We start from the raw sequence: 23,051 nt of genomic DNA, 5'->3' as shown, positions 1-23,051 counted from the left end.
GTAAACCCAAAACAATGCACAAGACAGTGTGTCTCTATCAGAAGCTAGACAACTTCTAGCTGATTCTTGATAATATGAATTGGAACGTATGAGGGAGATGGTGTCTTTTACGAAGAGAAAAAAAGTAGGTAAACCCAAAACAATGCGTCTGCCGGGAGTCGTACCCGGGTCTATTGCTTGGAAGGCAATTATCCTAACCGTTGGACTACAGACGCTTCGTTGATTAATTGATCAAGATAAACAGATATTACCCTTTTACCTTGTTGATTGAGAATTGTATCTGTAGAACTACTTGTTGGTTGAGAATTTTATCATTGAATCAATAGCAATAAGTCATGTTTGAAGAGGCTCATATACAAAACGTCTCGAAATAATACTTAGGTAGGAGATTCAATTAACCGAGATTCAGAAGCTGAAATCTTATATGTCCTATCTGGACTTATGATATTAAGTGAACTTTAAAAATCACGCTAAAAAATACATCATTTACTTATGTTTTTACGATGAAGTTAGTTGAATACAATTTTGTCCAAAATTTGGTTAATCTAGCAACAGAACCTTTAAATTTCAAACAAAACCAGTTTATGAAAATAAAAGCCTCGTGACTTCTTTCTACCATCACAATCTCAACTACATGTCCTACATTCACTTCTCTCCCAATAAATTCAAAAATAAAAAAAAACAAATGAATCATGGCCTATCGAAGTAAGAATCCCACTCATGCTTCTCAACATTCCCAAACACATTATATTTCCAAGAATACTTCTCCGGGAAATCAAAAATCTCCTCGTTCCCTTCCTCAATCCTCTTCCTTAACCCCTCCACTCTTTGCAACACTCCTTCCACGGCAACATCAAACGCATCTTCAAACCTTCCCGTATCTTCACTCTTGCTCGACGGGTTAAAATACATTAGCCTCGGTATCAGCCTTATCACTTGTTCTCTCATCGCAAAAACTCTCGTCCTTGGGATCCTACTCAAAACATTCTCTATACTCACTTTACCTTCTTTCACAGTTTTCTCCGGTATGAAAACAGAATATTTCCCGATATCTTTAGGCAAATGCCAAATGTATTGCGCGTAAGCTGATCCCGGATGGAAGAAAACTGGTATGCAACCAGCCAAGATCGAGTCGAACGTAGAGCGGCGTGTGTACGAGTCACCGGGTGGCTGGAGACAGAACGTTGAGCTCAAGAAGAACTTCATGATTTGGTCAGGTTTGTAGCATTTTTGAGAACCCGAAACGCATTCAAGAAGCTTGCATTTTCTTTTGGAAGCTTTGCATTGGTCCATGATCTCGGTTCTTATGCTGTCACCGAGGTTTGGACGTGGAGCACCGACAAAGGAGAATAGGTAACGACGATTAATTCTTCTCATTCGCATTTGCCATTGGATGATCTCTGCGTAGGTTGAAGGGTGGAAATAGGTCGGGTAAGGAACCGCGAATCCGTGGTAGTTCCATGGGCTTGATTCGATTAGTAACATCGTCATGTTTCTTACTTCCGGTAAGATCATTAACCTGGCTAGGTAGATAGAGAGACACCAATGAGAAAACTTGTATGGTAAAAAAAAAAAAAAAAAAAGCATTCATGAGTATTTGAAGATATAATCATATACCACTTTTTAATCATCATTACACATAATTCATCAAGTTTTCATGTTTCCACGTTATTGAAATGCAATATAGTATAACTAGTAAAAGCGATCTTTTAGAACTAGTTTTTATGTGATTCATGATTAACTTATTCAACTCTTGTGTTTTCTAGAAAGTTACGTTACGGCGAATGCTTCATAACTATACTATTCATTTGACATTAGTTTAACAAATAGGATGGTGGTGTGTACCTATTGCCCCAGTCGGATTCATTCTCAGGTGTACGCATAAAGTCCCAAGTGGTGCGACCAGCCACCATGAAATGGTCTCTTCCGTTCATCCTCTTCCATTCCCGACTCTCCCTCAGCCACTTCATCAGATCAAGTGCCGCAGCATCTCTCATGGAAGGGAACGGTCCCCACAAAAACCGCATCAAGTCTAAACCCGGATAGTAAGGAACAAACACCGCGGAAGCCAGAGACGAGTCTTTAGTCAAGCACTTGTACTGCTTCATCCTGTTGTGGAATATAACTTCCAACGTGAATTGGTTTGTGGCATACCAACCAGAAACTCCCTCCACGTTTGGTAGACGTGGGCCTAAACCGAAGTTAGACGTTAACTCGCACATATCGGTCCACCTACTCAGTGTCCAGCAATTCTTGAGAAGCTCTTCGTTAAACAAAGATGGCACCTCGTGCATATACACGTATTTTTCTTTACATGGATCGTTACGTATTGTTTCCATTGGCCGTAACGTAACTTTCTGGTCTTTCTTAGGTTGGTTTCTCTTGGAGTCTACTCTGCTTTTGGCCTTGGAAGTGTTATTATTAGACGCGTAGTTTCTCTGAGTTTTTGGTTGGGATACTATCTCAGAGGTGTTGTCACCTTGGAGATCATTACTAGATCCATCATTCTCCAATTCCTTGCCTCCCTTGTTCACAAAATCATCATCATTATCGTCAACTTGCTCTTTCTTTGGTTCCACGTAGTTCTTAGACTCGAAAAAGTTTGGTTCTTTGTCGGACGATTGATGATTCTCTTGATCACTATTCTCCACTTTTGTCTCTTCATCATCATTATGACGAACCCTTTTCGTATCTGCCTCCACTCTACCCGAAGATCTCGCCTTTCGTGACTCTCGATGTCCTCTCCTTGCCCTCGATGACCGTCCACTTATTATACCCGAATCAGCTCGCTTCTTCTCGTTCTCAACTCGTTTCTTCTCGTTCTCAACCCTTTCTTTCTCGAGTTCTTCAACAAGATCAGCCACAACCTTCTTGTCTTCTGACATCTGATCAACCGGAGACGAATCGACGGAAACAGGAAGAGAGCTGTTATCAACGGAAATGTCCTCGGAGACAACGACGGGAGCTTCATCGGATTCGTTGTTCTGTGGGACGTTTTCGACAGGGAGATCGATGATGTTTTCTTGCCGGAACAATCTCTCGTGGTTATGAACGGTTTTTGCGGAAGAACTGAAAAGGTAAAGCAAGACAAGCCAGAGGAGGAAAGAGGCCATTGCAACGTACCAGAACTGGGTTCTGTACTTTGAGCTAGACTTCTCCATGGCCATCGTTCCACCTCTCCTTTGTGGTTTTCTCATGCATTAATTAACCAAATCTCACCTCCAAACGCCAAAACTTGTTGCTCGTGAAAGATCTGTTGTATTAGATTATGACAATACGGATGGATCTGTCGTAGATTTAGAAAAACTAATACGAACACTGAGAAAGAGTCCTTTTTACAGAGAGATGGTTGAGATTTAGGAGGGTGTTGAAGCGTTCAAAGGTCTAGGTTTTCTTAGTGATTAATTAATGAAATGTGGAAAGATGTATCTTTTTCGAAAACAAAAGTGTTATTCTATATATACATTTCAAAAAATAGCATTATTTCAGATTTTGTTTCCTAAATATTTTATATTTCATTCCAACTAAAAAAATTACGGCAAAATAAATTTAGAAATATAAACTATGATATATTTAACCATATTTTCTATTATGTTTTGAAGATATTCTATCTACCATTTTGTTTTCCAAAACCTGTGAATTTTCATTCTTAACTAAGAAGAACTTCGATTCACATTTATTAAAATATTATAATTAATATATATAAGCTTAATAAAAAATTTAAAATATTACGAATATATAAAATTTAAAAATTTAAAATACTATATAATATAGTTATATAGTAAATAAGTTATAAAAAAGATATGTTGGAATTAATAAAATATCATTAAAAATGTGCTAACACGGTTAAAATTTTATTTTATTATTTGCCAACAATATTAATATTATTTGACATATAAAATTATGTTGATTTAACTAAGATTGTGTAAAATAATTAAATCATAAAAAATGTGACTTAATCATAGCGTATAAATAATTTATTATGTATTTAGATCCCTTCTTTTTTGTTATAATAATTAAAAATTAAAATAGAAACTCAAACACTAAATAAAACAAACTAACTATAACAAACAAATGGTCATAAATTATATTACGGGTTAAAAAAGTTAATATAAATATTTAGCCGCACAAACGGCCAAGAAATTTAGTTATTCCTCTATTCGTAAAACATCTAATATTTAAATAACTAATACAATATAAATATAAATAACAATAAAAATTATATACATGTGGTGTACCGCTGGTTAAAATCTACTACTCCCTCCGTTTCAAACTATATGATGTTTTAACTAAAGCACGCAGATTAAGAAGTCTTTACTTTTAACAAGTTCAACCAATCATAAACAATACTGCATAATATAAAATACTAAATTAATCTAAAAGTTGCATAGAAATTTGAAAACATCTTATATTATGAAACAAAAAACTTTTTTAAAACATCTAATATTTTGAAATGGAGGGAGTAGTTAATTACATTTGGAGTGATGTAAATAATCAAAGATTCTCTCGTACATGCACCTAAATTAAAGTGCTGCCACAGAATCAGAACTTCTTAATTGCTGTCAAAAATACAAAAAGTCACTTTTTCAACAGATAAATGTGAAATATTTTTAGTTCATTATAGTCCATCTCCATCCACTCGAAGGCTAATCTCATGCAAATTAAAATCTATGTTGACGCAGAATCTAATATACTTTATACTTAAACTATATTTAATCAAGACTCTATAAACTTTTTCTTTTTGTTCTCTTTACCTAGTTTTGCGTCGGTTCATAACTGATATATGTAAGATAATTAATGATGTCAGATCCTTTTTTCTAGATTCCTTTGAACCTAATTCTATAAATAACCTTTGAGAAGTCTTCCAGTTTTTCAGATTTATCAACTTAAAGTTAAACTACTCTATTAGTAATTGATTTTATATAACAAAGAAAAAATCAGCTATGGCCAAGGCATCTTCTACATTTGTTCTTCCCATCATTTTCCTTGTTATGTTCGCCTTAGGTATATTTATGAAATATTTTGAAATTTTACAAAAATAAAATAAAATTGGGGTTTCTTCATTGACATATATAATGCTCCAGGGTTATAGTTAGTTCTTTGTTATGATTTCTTTATCTCAAGGTTACTTCAAAACCATTTCACATATGATCTACTATACTTTTTAGCTTCGGCTCTTTTGAAGTGTTGTAGTTTGATATAATTATTCCTCGTAAGTTCTACTAATGATATTTTGTTATCTAAATCTAGATCGTTTTGTTGGTTATAGTTGAACAGAATATGGGATGCATGGCAGTTCTTGGCTCGTGCGGTGTTATAACAGACTGCAGTGGGGCATGCAAGTCTAAATTTGGACAAGATACAATTAGCAGATGTGACCGCGACGGTGGTAAAGGAACATGTATTTGCAGTTATCCTTGTTCAACTGAAAAACCCCATATCTGAAGTCAGCATTTTTTCAATTTCTATAAAGTATATAATTAAAAATTAATAAAGTCAAAATCTTAAGTGTTCTGGTTTTTCATAAGCTTGTGATAAATAACTAAACTGATATCTTTGAACCGAACTAATTAAACTGAACCAGGTTATGATCATTTCGGTTTTGCTTCAGTTATTACCGCTAAACCGATCAACAGTTTTGTAAATTAAGTTCGGGTACCCGAAATATTTGGTTTGATTCGGGCAAACCGAACAGTTAATTGAAGGAAAACTAACTAACCTAACCTAAACTAGCTTTCTTCCAATGTCTTCATGGTCGGACCAGAGCCGTGCCGAGGGTCATGGAGGCCAGAGACGGTAAGAAAAAAAAAACAATTTAACTCATATAAAAAAACAAAAAATTAATGGTAACTAATATCACCTTTAAAAGAGTAGAGTCAAAAACTAAAATATTGGTTATAAAACATAACACAAATAGCAAAATATAATGATATCAAAAAAGTTAATTGTGCTAGAGAATTGCAAAAACAATGAAGAAAAAAAAACACGCTTAAGTTTGACATTAGGAATAATAAATAAATTAGATTTTTATCCTAATTTGTTATTTTGATTTTAGCTTTAAGTTATAATTTGTTTCTTTGCTTTCTTTCTTGTAAAAGCTTTGTGGTTCTATTAATTTAAAAGCATTATGTTTCTCAAATTAAGCTTATATGATTAGAAACAAAAAATGAAGACCGTAGGCCAAAGTTTCTTTTTTTGCCTCATAGGCACGGCTCTGGGTCGGACGGGCCTTTTCTGTAGTTTCTCCGCTTCCTATTCTTCTCCTTCTTTCTATTTTTCTTCTTGTTTATCTCTGGTCGGATTTCCTCTTTTTCTTCCGACGGATCTTTTCTTTTTCTTCTCCATCTTTACCAGATCAAGCAACGTCATATGTGAAACTACTAATTTTGCGATGCAAGTAGCTAGGATCACTAATTAAAAAAAAAATGCAATATTAATAGCACAGTATAAATGCTATGTTAAGATATACTGTAATAGCGTTTGCTTGTGCGCTATTTTATGTCCCGCAATAATAGATATTTATGTTTAGAATAGATAGAAGTTTATGTTCTGCTATTTCAATAGTGTGTTACATCGATGTAACACGGATAACTTCATATCCTCTAGACTTCTTTTTCTTGCTTCTTCTTCTTCGTCCTCCTTAGTATATTTGTTGTTTGTATAGAAAACTTGCCTTAAGTGGTTGAATCTATAGACGAAAAAACTGCTTAGCAGTGTTCACAAATGATCAATTTTGTAATGTAAAAAAAATGATATATTTGATCTCTTATGTATAGAAAATGTATTATTTAATTAAAAAGAAATTAAAGAAATTTCTAATTATTTATGGAAAATTAATTTTTTTGAGTATAAAAGGTTATGTATATTATACATACTGAATCAGTTTTAAAGATAACTTTTCTTTATAGAGTTTTTATGATATGATGATGAGAGTGACATGGATAGTTATATAATATGATTATCTCTACCGTTTCAAGATCTTGTCTATAATAATTATTTCTTAACTAGATTTAGATCCGCGGTACACCGCGAGACAAAATTTAAATTATTATATTATTTTTGATAATAATTTTGATTTAGATATTTGATTTTTTTAATTTTTCAACTATTAAATTTTATATCTAAATCATATGCTATTTTTGTTTGTTTGACGTATATGTAATTATTATTTTTGTTTGGAAATTTATCAAATAAAATTAGATGTTATAAATTTGGAAAGTGTTAATATGTATGATAATTTGTAGTCCATATAATAAAATCTCTATATAATTTGTAAGTTAATTAATTCCAAACTATGATTACAAATCTATACAGATAAATTAATAGTTTGAATATTAGTTTCATAGTTTAAATTTTAAACCGGCCATGTTAGATCCATTCCGCAACGGGTGTTAGTTTTGTAATACCACTAATTATTGCGATTATTTTAACATGTTTGACGGTTTTATAAGCTAAGTCAAAATTTTAACGTTTAGATTCGAAGGTAAGGAACATATTTTCTGAATTTACAAGAAACAGAAAGGAATAATTTCTATTTTCAACTCTACTATACTATATAAGTATATAACCAATATACAAACTATATAATATACTAATCATCATGTGATTAACCAACAAAGCTACTGTTGCGCAATTAACATTCGAATCTTCTAACTCATGTGTGATTTAAATCAAAATTAAAAAAAACTATATATTATACATAAAAAATTAATTACATGTTTCCTAAATTATAGAGAATTGTCTTAAATCCAATCTAATTAGCGTCTTCACAAGGAAATGCCTCAAAAGAGGAAAGACGATTGATTCATCTCTTCTTCACCTTTGTCTTCTTTACAATACAACAACAACAATGTCATAAAAGTTTGATCCTTTGTTTCTCTTTTAGATTTGGGTTTTTTTTCGTAAATGGCTCGCGATCGGCGGGAAGGTCTGGAGATTAAGGTGGTGAATCCAACGGCGGCGGCGGCGATGGGTAACGCGTCTGCGGAAACGTCTCGGACTCGGAGGCAGCAGCAACAGAGAGCTTCGTTCGCAGAGTTTAGGCCGTTTAAGCTTTGGTTTCCATGGCTAGTTCCAGCAATCGTGGTGGCTAACATTGCCCTTTTCGCCATTTCGATGTTTATTAACAATTGTCCTAAGAACTCGCCTAATTGCTCAGCTAGGTTTCTTGGGAGATTTGCTTTTCAGCCTATGAAAGAGAATCCTCTTCTGGGTCCTTCTTCTTTGACGTGGGTAACCTTAAAGCTCTCATCTTTTTTTTATTTTATTTATTCCGAGAAAAGATTCCACATTTTTTTAGACCTTGGTCGTTCAGATTCGTGTGTTCTGAGTTTTGTAAAAGGTTCAAGTTTGTGACAATGCTACTCATTTCTTAGATCTATCTTTAGAGTTTGGAGATGAGTTAAAGAGTGTGTTACAATGATGTGTTGTTTTTTTATTATATATACCAGATTGGAGAAGATGGGGGCTTTAGATGTATCAATGGTGGTTCATAAACATCAGGTGTGGCGCTTGTTCACTTGTATATGGCTACATGCTGGGGTTTTTCATGTTCTTGCCAACATGTTGAGTCTTATCTTCATTGGTATCCGGCTTGAGCAAGAATTTGGATTTGGTATGCAACTTTATGTTTTCTCAGTCTTTTATCTTTATAAAAGGATGAATCTTTTATGAGTTTTTATCTTTGAGTCAAATTGTGTATGGTTGTTGCTGAAGACTGCTCTTATTGAAACTTTGAGTTGATGTTTCTTTCTTCGACAGTGCGCATTGGATTGCTCTATATGATATCTGGATTTGGTGGAAGTTTGTTATCTTCTCTCTTTAACAGGGCTGGTATATCTGTTGGTGCCTCTGGAGCATTATTTGGCTTGCTTGGTGCTATGCTTTCAGAGCTCCTTACTAACTGGACCATTTACGCAAATAAGGTATAGCCATATAGAAGATTAAAAACTTCTAGTTTCTCCCATCCATGATTGATATGTGTAAAAGGAGGTTCATTGGCTTTCTCCATTTGCAGTTTGCAGCTCTTTTGACTCTCATCTTCATCATAGCCATTAATTTAGCAGTAGGTATTCTTCCACATGTAGACAACTTTGCCCATCTTGGAGGATTCACGTCCGGGTTTCTTCTAGGCTTTGTTTTCTTGATCCGTCCTCAGTATGGATACTTCAACCAAAGGAACAATCCTCGGGGTTATGCTCCACCGTCTGCTAAATCCAAACACAAGCCATACCAATATGTGCTCTGGATCACCTCTTTAATACTACTGATAGCTGGGTATGCTTCTCGTTCTTTTACCATGAATCTAACTACAAAATGAATTACAAATCCCAGTAGTCATTTCTTTGATGCAAATTTATGAAACTTGGTGTCAGATATACCGTTGGACTCGTAGTGCTTCTTGGAGGGACAGATTTGAACAAGTATTGTTCGTGGTGCCATTATCTCAGCTGTATTCCTACGTCGCTATGGAGCTGTAAATCTCAAAATGTCTACTGTGAGGTAAAAACTACTTATGCTCTCCATATACATATCCAGTTTGATCCTGCGTTTCTTCTTCTGTACTTATCGTTTATTGTTAATAGTTAATACTTAATAGAAGACTCTAATCTTTTTGTGTGACCATCAAAAACCAAGGTTTTAGACTAGATATAAACTAGACAGGCATTGCAGAAGTGTAGAAGATAGAACAGTCGTTCTCATTGTTGTTTTCGAGTTTATAAAACTGAGAGTGTTGTGGAATTGGTGCAGTCGAGCCAAATTGGGCAGCAGATGAACTTGACATGTATCGCAAATGGGAGAACGGAGATGTACAACCTCTCTTACGATAACCAGTCTCGGATTCAGCAGTTGTGTTCCCAACTATGCCGCTGATACCACTAAACTTCTAATTTTTTATACTCTGTAGAAAGTTAGGAAATGTCTTGAGGAAGAGAAAGATTGTTCATTTAACATGATCATGCACTTGTGGATTCTTCTTTCTGATCATTGTTTGGTTCCACCTTCTTGATTTATTGCGCATATGTATGGACCATCGTCTCTATAGTGAAAACTTAGATGAAGAGAAAGTTGAACAAAGTTTTTGTTCTATAACATTTTAATTCTTAATCAAGATGTTTAATTTCATCTAAATTCTATTTTTATATACAATAAAAAAAATTAATTAGCTGTATTTAAAACCATTTCTTTATTGAATTAAAATAAATTAGTAAAATAATTAGGTCAAATGATAAATGTAATTTATTGGTAAAAGCAAATTATATAATGGTATACAGTTATCATTTGCAACTTTTGAGTTTTCCACTAAGGTACGGAGATGCAAATTATATAATTAAGGAAAGTTTACTCTAATAGCTCTTAGAAAAGTTAAGAAATGACTAGATTGTCATTTTTTTTTTGCAAAATTTTAGTGGCATATGAACCCTTTGGAAGGTGTGTTAGGAAAAAATAAATTACAAGTGTGCCACTAAAAAGTGATGCCACGTATCTGTGTTTTACACAACTGTTTAAAGTTATTGGAGAGAAAAACTTCCGCTCATATAATCTAATTAGCGGTAGATATATTTTTTCCGACAGAGTTATATAAATATTGGCAGATTTATTCGATAGAGTTTTATAATTAAGTAGATTAATTTGGCAGAGAAATATTAGTGATGGCAGACATAAAAAAGCTGGCAGAGTTATGGTTATCAGTAGATATATTGGATAAATATATTGTAATGATGATAGAATTAACCTTTTTTATAGAGATATTAGTACAATGGTAATATATATGATAGGCTTATGTCGAGTAGTAGTTTTGTTTGACAGATTTATATAGTCATTATGGTAGACATATACACTGAAATAGATTTATATGACAGATATAGTTAAACGTGATGGTAGATATTTCCATACGGATAGACATAATTAAAAGCGATAAAGTTATGAGTTAATGAAGTGGTAGACATATTTGTTACTGAAATAACAAAAGTTAAGTAGAGTTAAACATATAGACGTGATAGAGTTAATTGGTTTGACAGATTTATACTATTGCTGTTTTAGGTAAACATGTTGTGTTTCTTTTAATATTGGGTTTATATACTATCTTAATTTATAGTAATATTTTAAAACAAAGTAGTGCAGTGGTTAAAGTCTTTTATAAATGTGTTTCATGACTATGGTTCGAAGCTTAGCGGTTGCCAAACATTGATTTTTTATAGCGAATTTTGGCTTGGTCGCAGCGTCAATGCCGGAACAAGTTCAGATTAGCTGGCTTCGCCGAATTATTTACTGAAAAAATTCAAAAACCTCCTCCTTTGAAGCCACCGTTCCAAAGATTTGAAAGTTAGTTCGAGTGGAGGAGACCTAAACCTAGGCAGCTCAAACCAATTCACCACCCACCGTAAGAACTAAGAGCCAAGGATGGCTAAGGCCTAAGGATTGACAAGCCATGTAATGTTCTGAGGATTGGAAGAAGAAGAGACGATAGTAGAAACAAATGCCATCTAAATTTTAGATCTTTAAATTTAAACAAAATAAATTCACACAAAGGTCCACTGGAGATATAACAAGACAAAGCCAACAATCGGTGTTGACAAAACCACCGATGTCGGAAATATAGCTGGCCGTCAATGTTAACGGAGCGAAGATCAACCATAGACAAAACAAGATAAAAGTGATTTTTTTACTTTTTATTTGTTATTTATTTATTTTTCAATTGTAATGGCATGATAGTAAATAACAAAAAAACAAAATGCTTTATAATTTTTTTCAACTTATATGTGTTATTTGAGTAAAAGTTTGGTTAGATGTGCTATTAGAGTAAACTGGCAACTTTTATGTGTTGTTTGAGTAATTTTCTCTATAATTAATTCAAAAGTTGAAATTGATATACCTAAATGTGTCTAATCATATTTTTAGTGTCTTATACGTATATGGTTAGTGCGAATATGAAAAACTCTAGTACCATCTTACTTCTTTTAAAAAAAAAAATAACATATATGCGTGTTTAAATTTACATGATATCTCACTAAGTGACCACCACCTATCTTTTTAAATACAAGTGGATAACTATACAAAATATAAACTATTTTTAAAAGGTAGTCTGCCCTTTGTATGTGCGTGCACAAAGTAAAATTAAATAGTTGACCTAAAAAAAAGAGTAAAATTAAATAATTATAAGGTAATTTTTTTATATAAACAAAAATATAAGTTTGTTATGGATAATACTGTATTAAACAATAAAATAGTTTTAAAAAGTATTGTTATGTGGTGTAATTCAGTAATTGTTTAGATTCGTATGGTCCTTACCTACATCATACTATTATAGTAGTCAAAATATATATTTTTTAAAAATGATTGGTGGCATGAAATAAATAAAAAGCAAGTTAACCAAATAAAAAAAAAGTCTCCACTTTATGTCACCGATCCAATCCTCAAATTAGTTTTAGAGTATTATAAATTAACTCTTATGTACTCTTACGTAGGTTTAACTTTAATGCCAACTTTATACTGATCACATATATTGTTTTACCCTTTATTCTTTAGGTCTATCACATTCACACCTAACCTATTTCAATGTTAGGTCGGTCGGTGAATTCCACCCATTATATTCTCTAGGAGACTAGGACGAGTACCACAAAATTTCACATAAATTTACAGTCGTTATTTACTCATCGTTTTTGTAACGGTGTCATCATTTGATGTTCCATTTATACAGACTCGAGATTTTACACTAAACTTGCCAAATCTGGTTGGCACCATACTGCAGAGTTGTATGATTTGTTACGGATTTATAAATTCAGACAGAGTACGTCCAAAATGGCCAAGGAAGTTTCATGACCCGAGTGGGATTTATGATTCATATAATAAAGAGGACAAAAGTAGTGATTAAAATAATTGAAATAAAAATTGTATCTTTCATCTACTTATTATTCTTCTTCTATAGTTTTTTTATACATAAACAAATACTTAGTCTCCACCACTTACACAGATCATTGCCTCCAACACAAACGTTTCTTCTTCCATAGCATATCTGAATCGGCGCATCTTAATCCCAAACAGGTATGCTTTCCAAATTGTTTCTTACCAGAGAAAAATCCTCACTTTCTTTGTGATTAGATTCTATCTGTTTTCTTGTGGTTACTAATCTTGATTAGGGACAAGAAAGCAAAGAGATTCAACCTTTAAACACAGGGTTCTTTGTGTGTCGGAGACTAGTAAGATAATAAGGATTTTTTTTGTGTTTTCTTGTGGAACAATTCTTAGGGTTTATTAAGGTTCATGGGTTCTTACTCAGCTGGCTTCCCTGGATCTTTGGACTGGTTTGATTTTCCCGGTTTAGGAAATGGATTATATCTAAATGATCAACCTTTGTTAGATACTGGATCTGTTCCTCCTCTTCCTCCAGAGCCGCCATCATATTCTCAACAGAATCTTGCTTCTGCGGATGCTGAATTCTCTGATTCGGTTCTGAATCACATAAGCCAAGTGCTTATGGAAGAAGACATGGAAGACAAGCCTTGTATGTTTCATGATGCTTTGTCTCTTCAAGCAGCTGAGAAATCTCTCTATGAAGCTCTAGGCGAAAAGTACCCGGGAGATTATGATTCCTCTCAGCCTCTGATTACTACTACTAGACCTGCTCCATTGGTTAGTAGCCCTGGTGGTTCTTCTTATACTTCAAGCATCACAACCACTTCCTCTGATTCACAATGGAGTTTTGATTGTTTGGAGAATAATAGGCCTTCTTCTTGGTTGCAGACACCGATTCCGAATAACTTTGTTTTCCAGTCCACTTCTACGAGATCTAGTCCAAGTCCACAGTCTGTTGTTTTCGGGTCAGGTCTTAGTAATGATTTGGTTTCTAATATGTTTAACGATAAGGACATGGCGTTACAGTTCAAGAAAGGGATGGAGGAAGCTAGTAAGTTCCTTCCTAAGAGTTCTCAGTTGGTTATCGATGTTGAAAATTACATCCCGGCTTTGGGATCCAAGGAGAAGAACAACTCTGTTCCTTACAGATTGACGGGGAAGAAAAGCCAGTTGCGTGAAGATGAAGATTCTGATGAAGAAAGAAGTAAGAAGCAAGCAGCTGTTTATGTTGATGAAGCTGAGCTGACTGAGATGTTTGACAAGGTTCTGATATTTGGCGAGCCTAAGGAACCACCAGTATGCATTCTTCAGGAGAGTTTTCAGAAGGAACCAGAGAAAGCTTCATCGGTTAGTAAGAGTCATAAAGGCGAGAAACCAGCGGCTAATGATAAAGAAACACCTGATCTAAGGACCATGTTGGTCTCTTGTGCTCAAGCAGTCTCGATTAATGATCGTAGAACTGCTGACGATCTGTTAACTCGGATTAGGCAATACTCTTCATCTTACGGCGATGGGACAGAGAGATTGGCTCATTACTTCGCTAACAGTCTTGAAGCACGGTTGGCTGGGATAGGTACGCAGGTTTATACCGCCTTGTCTTCCAAGAAAACATCTGCTTCGGACATGTTGAAAGCTTACCAGACATACATATCTGTCTGCCCGTTCAAGAAAATCGCAATCATATTCGCTAACCACAGTATCATGCGGTTGGCTTCTACTGCCAATGCCAAAACCATCCACATCATTGATTTTGGGATATCTTATGGTTTTCAGTGGCCTTCTCTGATTCATCGACTTGCTTGGAGACGTGGTTCATCCTGTAAGCTTAGGATAACCGGTATAGAGTTGCCTCAACGTGGTTTTAGACCAGCTGAGGGAGTTATTGAGACGGGTCGTCGGTTGGCTAAGTATTGTCAGAAGTTCAATATACCGTTTGAGTACAATGCGATTGCGCAGAAATGGGATACAATCAAGTTGGAGGACTTGAAGCTAAAAGAAGGCGAGTTTGTAGCTGTTAACTCGTTGTTTCGGTTTAGGAACCTTCTAGATGAGACCGTGGCAGTGCACAGCCCGAGAGATGCGGTTCTGAAGCTGATAAGGAAGATTAAACCAGACGTGTTCATGCCCGCGATCCTCAGCGGATCTTACAATGCGCCGTTCTTTGTCACGAGGTTTAGGGAAGTTCTGTTTCATTACTCATCTCTGTTTGACATGTGTGACACGAACCTGACACGAGATGATCCAATGAGGGTAATGTTTGAGAAAGAGTTCTACGGGAGGGAGATCATGAACGTGGTGGCTTGCGAGGGGACAGAGAGAGTGGAGAGGCCAGAGAGTTATAAGCAGTGGCAGGCGAGGGCGATGAGAGCCGGGTTCAGACAGATTCCGCTGGACAAGGACCTGGTTCAGAAACTGAAGTTGCTGGTGGAAAATGGATACAAAACTAAAGAGTTTGATGTTGATCAAGATTGTAACTGGCTGCTTCAGGGCTGGAAAGGCAGGATAGTGTATGCTTCATCTATTTGGGTTCCTTTGTAGACGGTTTGTTACTTTGTTTCTCTTACATCCCAAGCTACTGATTCTATTATAGGGTTTTGTGCTGATAGTATTTATCTCACACATGACATCTAGATTTGTATATTGGTAAAGGTTTAGGGTTCTTGCCTTCTTGAGTGGGGTTCTCTGCTTTCTGTAACAGTATCTTATTAGACACAAGTGAGAGAGAGAGTTCTCCACGCATGATCCCATGATGTAAGAAAACTATTTTTGTAACATTTTAATGTATATAGATAAGGTTGGATAATGGTCATTTAAGTAAAAAAAAAAAAAAAACTTCACGCCACTTATTTGCAAAATATAACTTAAGTAGCAAAAGCATTAGATAAGTGAAAAATGTTTTGTGTATCTTGACCAAAACGTTTTCTTATTGCTATTTTGTTGAATAATAAATCATTGAAAAATTCGTGCGTCAACGGATGCGCGGATATTCTAGCATTCATAGCCTCTTCTATTTTAGATCGTAGTCCAACAACCTACAGTTACAGTATATGGCTTGAACCAGATATTGACAGATATTGAAATTGACTATCAATCAATCAATATAATAAAAGAAATATGTGTTGCATTCATGGTGTCACACATCAACATTAACATTAAATCATAGCTTGACACATCAATTAAAATGAATAACCAATATAAATATTTTCATTAATACAATTAGATTTCTGAACCAATTAAAAAATTATGTGCCACGTTATCTTTCACTAAATAAATCTTCGTCAAATTTTAATTTTAAGTATTTAAGTAGTTAATATAAAATCAATATGATCTTAAGTATTTTTCTCTTCTATTTTAGATTGTAGTCCCACCTCCCAACCTATTTGGTTTGTACCAAGTATTGAACAAGAGTAACATATACCATGTTTTTGAGTATTTAATATAAAAATCAGTATGTTTAAGGGGGAAAAATGTGTGTTTGTAAGATAATATAAGAAGTTGAAAGATAGAAAAAGTTAACACATTTAACTGTTCTTCTATTTTTGTAACTCTATTTTGCCATCCTAAAACCTAACAAATTACAAGTGATGTCATTGTATTACTCCTTCTGTCGTTTCATTTTACCCATAAAAAATACTATAATGTTAATATGTTATCATCGAAGCAAATAACATGTAATTCAATTTTATCTCTTTTAGGACAGAGATATATTCTTTAAATCGGAATGAAAACTAAAATGTTTGGAACTCTCTCTGTTAAAAAAGATTAGGATAGTATCCGCGCTACACCGCGAGATTGTTTTTTTTTATATATATTATCTTTTTAGATTATTTTGTATGGTGTTGTTTGTAATTAAAAATCATTATTAATCTAGTTTTTGACAAAATGTTCATTGGTTATTTTTTATGTTGTCTTGGTTTTTGTTATTATTTTTAGCTGTTTTTTTTAATTATTGTCATGGAATTGTAAAATATAATCAGTTTTATCTTTTTTTTCTTGTATTAGGACCATTAGTATTGTTAGTTGTTTTGTTTGGTTGGTATCTACTTTGTTGGTTTTTTTGGTATGGTTTTTATTATTGGTAGAATAGCTAAATCGCATTGTTTTTGTAACGTAAAATACCTACTTGGATTTAGAATAACTGTTTGTTTTTTTTTGAGAAATTCCTCAAAATAACACTAAATTTGTTTTCCAAAAATACCAAGTTTTTTTCTCCAAAAATACCACAATTTTTTTTTTACAAAAATACCACAAACACACAAAAAAAATTGATTTTGGAAGGTGTATATTTATTTAGGTTTGGGTTGACAAGTTTAGTTTTAGGATATAGTTTTTAGGGGGTAGTGTTTAATATTTAGAATTTTAAGAATTAATTTTTAGTATTAAAACTTTATTTCGATTTTGTGGTATTTTTGGAAAAAAATACATTTTAGTGTTAGTTTTGGAAGAAAACTAAAGTGTGATATTTTTTGAAAAAAATACATATTTTAGTGGTATTTATGAGAACAGCCATTGTTTTTTTACATAAGACCGTAGATTATGAAATTAGTTTTATAATTGAAAATAGTTGTTTGGAAAATATGAAATGTTAGTTTTTCCGACTTAATTTTCTTCTTTCTTGGTTATCTTCACCTGCATTATATTTTTGTTTCATTTTGGTTTTATTGGAGATATTTAGTGGGTAAAGTATTATTATTATGTTTGTATTGTTTGGAAATACATGTATCTTTGTAGTGGAAATTGTTGAATATCTCTTTGTAAAAGACATTTTTGTTTGATGCCTTTTTTTTTTAGGCAACTCTTGATAATGCAACATAGAGTTATCTATATACATGTGTCTTGTTGGGAGGTACATTTTAATCATCTCTATATATATAAAAGAGAAGTACAAAATTGAAAATTACTCAAAATTTTCAAGAATGCCACTCAATTAAGCATGAAGGAAAATGTTTATTGAAATTGGAAGGACAATTTGTTCAAAATTTTGGAGGAAATCGACTACCCAACCCGATTGAGGTGGGATCCATGCGTTTATATTAAATCCATGATATGGAACAGCCACAAGGTCTATAAGATTTTCATATTATCCAGTGATCAGTATATGCACTAGGGGAAGCTTCTTTAATATGTTTATCAAATCAAAACAGGTAGCTCCACAAACAAGTTTTAGTGACATCACGGGTTTTAACAACAAAAAACGAAAGAGATTAATCCTAGCAAGTCGGACTAAAGCAGTCCCTTCTTTATCGCCTTCTTCAAGGCTTTCTCCCCCAACTTCTCTCCTTTCTCCAACGTCTTCTCTGCGGCCCTCTCTCCCGCTTTCATCCCCCGCTTGGATAGCATCAGCAATATAATCGGCATTACTGGCCTGCCTAGCACCAGCATGCGTAAAAGATTTAGATGGAGAGGACATAGCATTATGTCCAATGATGCGACCAGCTTGTCTGAAGAGAGGGCACATGAGGGTTATTTTGATATTATCATTTAATACATAGTATTAGATGCAAATGTACCTTGTTGTCTCACCCTTAACATATAATTATTACAAAGCGTTCGTGCGAGTATTTAACAACAACAAAATCTCTCTGCTAACGTCTTTTTATTTCTCTACAAATTACGTTTACACTTACTTACATGATTGATCCGATTGATATTAGTATTATTTTTCCAAGTCCAAAGGAAGGAACAAGAGAGAGAAATCAAGTTTAGCGTGCTAAATGAAATTCAAAGAATTTAGAGTCCCATCGTATCGTATGAAAAATAAAAATTGAATAAAATTGCCTAATTAGGTTAACCAATCTTGTAACAAGAAAAGGGCAAAACGGGTAATATAGAAAAACAAATATGTGTTGTTGTTGTTTTGAAAATTGAAATTACGAAGAGAGAAAGTGTGTATAATACTACGGTAAAACCTCTATAAATTAATAAACATTTTTGTTGATCCCAAATCGAGACAGTATAAAAAAAATAACAAAACTCGATAAAATAATAAAATAAAATATAGTCCCAATAATATTATAAATTAATAATCATGTAAATTTACATATATATATATATATGTACTGATATAATAAAGTATGCTACTTCTAAAGCTTATATCTATAAAACAATTGTTATGTTGTATTTTCAAACTATAATGATATAAATTATTATATAACATTTCATAAAAATAGCTTAAACTTTTTAAAGTTTTCAATTTCTAAATATACAATATTTATATTTTGATAGTCAAAATCTTAGAGGAAATCGATTATCCGACCCGATTGAAGTGGGATCCGCGCGTTTATCCATTTGTCCGGTGGAGCTCTGCGTTTTTGGTCGTTAACCCAACCATTTTCACCGGATAGTTAATGTGTTTACTGAGCCTATTAAAAGCATTCTTTGGCCTATTAAAAGCATTAATCGTTTTCTAAGTTCACAATAAACTAAATCCCATAAAATCCTTATAATAATCCTTTATCCTATAAAGTATAAGTCACTTATCCAATAAAATTTTGCCACATAGGATTTATTTCATTTAAATTGCACTAAAATAAACTAAAACAAAAAAGAGATAATAAGTAAAAAAAATAAAGCAAAATAAGTAGAACACATGAAATAACTGATTCTGCAACAAATAAATCCTAAATTTGCTCGCACAATCATTTCCACGTTCAAAACCATACCACACTCTGTGACCGATTTATCTCCTATTTAACTCTCATTTTATTCAATATCATTGCGATCACCATTATTGTATTTTTTTTGTTTTCTTCTCAATTTTCTGCTTTATCTACAATCTGTGATGTCTCGGAAGCCGTAAGCCGATCAACTCTCTGTTTTATCTACAACCTATCCATGATTTTCTTTTTAGACCGTACGTTCTCTAGATCTCTCTCACATAATCTCTTTTACGTAGAACTAAATCTCTCACTTTTTCACATGTATGAGAAGATGATTCCAAAGTTACATGTACGTATTCTCACCATATAATGCTAAACAGTATAACTACCATTCAATTATATCACTCCCTACTTTGATTTTATGCGCATGTTAACATAAGAAATGACGATTCCTAAATAAGTTTGTAGTCTAGGATTGTTCAATGCCAATAAAATATACAAGTGAAGTTTAGCAGTCCTTCATTACCTTGGTTAATTTTCAAATTTTCATTCCAAATTGTTTCTCTTAAGTTGTTTGTCATATGTGTGCGCAATTCTCAAGTTGGTAAAAACAAAACTATATAATCTTCCAATTTGCATTGAATTGTTGACAAAACAAAACTATATTATCTTTCTCTAAACGGTTTATTTTAACACGTTAGAAAAAAAATCAACAAAAGTATATTATCAGATTTACTTTTAAGCAAAATTAATGTATATATCAGATTTACTTTCAGTATTACTCAAAAATATATATTTTATGATGTTGAAATCTTTCACCATTCAAAATATTTTGTGATAATATTATATTACATACTAAAATTTTATGTTATGTTAATCAGTTTATTTAGTATCCCATACGTAGTACGGATATGAATACTAGTTAAAATGAAAGAACATGATTGATGATTCGTTGGAAATTTTGATAATTTGAACGTGTTGAATGACTTTCGTCATAATCCGTTCGAAAATTTTGTAATATTTTTTGAATTAATTGATTTCATACTCTTTCTCTTTTTGTTTTTATTTTCCTGGTTAAAAATCCAGTTTGCATAAACTCATTTGTTCTTATTGTACTTTCATATTTAATTTATGGAAAATAATTCAGTAATTTATTTTACAACGGTTTATGCAATAACATAGATATAAATAATTAGGTAGTTGATAAATACATTGAACTTCTTACTTTAGTACTTAGTAACAAAGATATAGTATTTCTTACATGGTACTTAGTACTTAGTACTACATATTTCATTTCCATCAAAGAAAAGACGGTATTGAAAAGAAGCTTTGATATGTCTTTACATTTGATCATCACAATTGAGTAATCTAAATCACGCAAATTGGAGACATCCACATCTGGAACTACTCTCCCACATTTATCCTCATCATCAACATAATTCTCCCATTCATCGTAATTTTTATAAGCAAACATCAATTGATGAAGCTTATGGTCCGTGTGAGTTTTATTGAGAGTAGAAGACACCATGGTTTTCTTCGGTTCACATAATCTTCTGCCACAGCGTCAACTTGTAAGCACATAACGAAGAAGTTTCCTGATTTGGATAACCTATCTGGATCAGTGATTGCAGAGCAGGTTTCTTCTTCGCTTACTTGCAAATTCGCTGGTGCTTTTGCTTTATGCGTCCATATCTCAACATTTACTACATTGCATTGCAGATCCATCAGAACAGCGAAAGCTCAGACAACAAACCAGGTCTGTCAGTTCTTGTAAGCTCAATCATAGAGAAGTCAACATATTGTTTGACACTAATAGATGATCTCATTGATGGACTGAAGCAAGAATACTCATCAGGACAAAGAGACTACAACAATCACACACCAAAAAAAGAGTTGATAACCATATTATCAAAACTAACCAAAACTGAATATAAACCAAGAAAATTATCGCTATTACTTAATGTACAAATATATTCAAGAACGATATCATCGGTGACTTTGTTTCCTTCATGATCAGTAACATTGAAAACATCTATGAACCAGCCACCATCAAATGAGATATAAGCTATCTTAATGGTGAGATTAAGCTCGGATAGAACTTGAACAACCTCCAGAAGTATTCAATGTTTATTCGCACTATCCACCCATAACAAAACACAAAATGTCTATACTCATTTCTTCCATTCTACTCAAACCAAACCTAACCCAATGAAAATTTTGATTACCTTAATGACAGTGACATCCTTGCATACCTCGTTATCGATCACAACCCTAAAATGAAAATCAAATGAAAAACTCAGCCTAAAATCGAAAAGATAGATCATAACTTATGGAAGAAGAACAAAACAAAGTCAATTTACCTTGGTGGATTCACTCTTTTAATAAACTTTGCAATCTCATCATTCATATTATATGAATAGCTCAAACAAAAACTAAAATACCTAAAACTGAACAAAACCCAGTTCTGAAAAATAATCATCAGAGACGAATCCAGATGAAAATCATCAAAATGGAATTAAACAGAAATAGAGACAAGTAAACGAACTGATTCTCGATTCTTTTGGTGATTTGTCTAAAAGTGTAACATCCGCGAACCAAATTGGGAATTTTGGGAGTGGGTGTCGATCGACACCAAGAGGAGTGTCGATCGACACCATCAATTTTGGTTTGACTGGGTTGTTTTAATTCGTCGTTTTAGTTCGGTCTGGTTCAATTGAAGTCTCAAACCGACATATTTATAGAGGAAGTCGACCTAGGGTCGTGGATGAGAGAGTTGGTCGCCGTTTTTGAGAGGAAAAGAGAAGGTTTGAGAGTTTGGTGAGTTTTGTGGGAGATTCTTGGCTTGTTTTGGAGATCTGTTCAAGTGGAGGAGAAATCTTGTGCTAGAGGAGAGGGAGAAGCTTCCTAGGATGCTGGATTCGTCGTTGTTGGATCAGAACTTTCTGCAAAAGAGGTGAGTGCATGACCATGGCTGATCTAAGCCTGAGAATCCTTTGTTTCGCTTGTTTTGTGGTTGTTTGTGTTGTTTTCTTGTATGTTTGTGGTTGGGATGTGGTTCCTATGTGTTTACAGGGATTTTGGATGAGTTTTGGACGATTTGGAGGATTTGGGGAATCAGTTCTTCGACTTTCGGCTTCGTGTAGATCGTGTTGCAGGGTCAGTGTTGATCGACACCAGGTGGGTGTCGGTCGACACCAACTTGTTTGTTGCGAGGTTTCCTGGTTTGTTGTGTTTGTTTGTTGTTTGTTAAACATTGGAATCTCGGTTGCTTGTGTGTATAGCTCAGTAGATGGGAGGATTGCCTCACTAAGTATTTGTGATAATACTTATGCATCTCAATTGTTGTTTGTGGTGTACATGTATGTGACGTGGAATTAGGGCAATGAGGAGGAGGATGGTCTAGGGTTTCGTTTGTGTGTTGTTGGTTATATTGTTTATGTTGGAACTTTGGTTAGAGTTATGCTAGGTTTTGGATAGAATGGTTAGGAATGTTATGTATCTGAGATGATTAATGTTATATGTTTCCGTTGTGAATGTTATTGGATGTTGGTTTAATATTGGTATTGTGATTTGGTTTAATTAAGTAGTATGGGATGA

General features: G+C 33.6%; 4 protein-coding genes, 1 non-coding gene and 1 pseudogene across 6 annotated transcripts; 3 read left to right on the top strand and 3 right to left on the bottom strand.

Moving 5' to 3' along the window:
* Positions 1 to 143: 143 nt before the first annotated feature.
* On the bottom strand, positions 144 to 215 carry TRNAG-UCC (transfer RNA glycine (anticodon UCC)). Its single transcript has one exon. It is a non-coding gene; the product is annotated as a tRNA-Gly (tRNA).
* A 308-nt stretch (positions 216 to 523) lies between these two features.
* LOC104700612 (putative xyloglucan galactosyltransferase GT11) lies at positions 524 to 3,403 on the bottom strand. The gene is made up of 2 exons (XM_010416149.3): positions 1,846 to 3,403; positions 524 to 1,519 (listed from the first exon to the last, which is right to left on the bottom strand). Exons 1-2 carry the CDS (start codon positions 3,195 to 3,197, stop codon positions 691 to 693), a joined length of 2,181 nt encoding a protein of 726 aa, XP_010414451.3. The 5' UTR covers positions 3,198 to 3,403; the 3' UTR covers positions 524 to 690.
* Positions 3,404 to 4,847: 1,444 nt separating this feature from the next.
* On the top strand, positions 4,848 to 5,519 carry LOC104700611 (putative defensin-like protein 170). Its single transcript, XM_010416148.3, has 2 exons — positions 4,848 to 5,004; positions 5,270 to 5,519. Exons 1-2 carry the CDS (start codon positions 4,944 to 4,946, stop codon positions 5,443 to 5,445), a joined length of 237 nt encoding a protein of 78 aa, XP_010414450.1. The 5' UTR covers positions 4,848 to 4,943; the 3' UTR covers positions 5,446 to 5,519.
* A 622-nt stretch (positions 5,520 to 6,141) lies between these two features.
* LOC104700610 (RHOMBOID-like protein 1) lies at positions 6,142 to 10,131 on the top strand. Its single transcript, XM_010416147.3, has 6 exons — positions 6,142 to 8,228; positions 8,451 to 8,614; positions 8,761 to 8,924; positions 9,017 to 9,276; positions 9,375 to 9,501; positions 9,751 to 10,131. The coding sequence occupies exons 1-6, from the start codon at positions 7,906 to 7,908 to the stop codon at positions 9,871 to 9,873; spliced, it is 1,161 nt and encodes a 386-aa protein (XP_010414449.2). The 5' UTR covers positions 6,142 to 7,905; the 3' UTR covers positions 9,874 to 10,131.
* A 2,484-nt stretch (positions 10,132 to 12,615) lies between these two features.
* LOC104700609 (scarecrow-like protein 33) lies at positions 12,616 to 15,658 on the top strand. 2 transcript variants are annotated; one of them, XM_087457953.1, is made up of 3 exons: positions 12,932 to 13,044; positions 13,249 to 13,632; positions 13,744 to 15,658. In XM_087457953.1, exons 2-3 carry the CDS (start codon positions 13,264 to 13,266, stop codon positions 15,391 to 15,393), a joined length of 2,019 nt encoding a protein of 672 aa, XP_087314079.1. In that variant the 5' UTR covers positions 12,932 to 13,044; positions 13,249 to 13,263; the 3' UTR covers positions 15,394 to 15,658. The 2 variants fall into 2 exon arrangements, with proteins under 2 accessions (XP_087314078.1, XP_087314079.1); XM_087457952.1 differs by having other exon boundaries at positions 12,616 to 13,044; positions 13,249 to 15,658.
* Positions 15,659 to 18,078: 2,420 nt separating this feature from the next.
* Positions 18,079 to 21,861, bottom strand: LOC104704408 (ACT domain-containing protein ACR5-like; annotated as a pseudogene).
* Positions 21,862 to 23,051: the final 1,190 nt, after the last annotated feature.

The sequence above is a fragment of the Camelina sativa genome, chromosome 7, assembly GCF_030686135.1.
Source record: "Camelina sativa cultivar CO46 ecotype springtype chromosome 7, ASM3068613v1".
NCBI classification, from domain to species: domain Eukaryota; kingdom Viridiplantae; phylum Streptophyta; class Magnoliopsida; order Brassicales; family Brassicaceae; genus Camelina; species Camelina sativa.
Note: the sequence above shows the minus strand (reverse complement) of the source record. Positions and strands in the feature narration are given on the sequence as shown.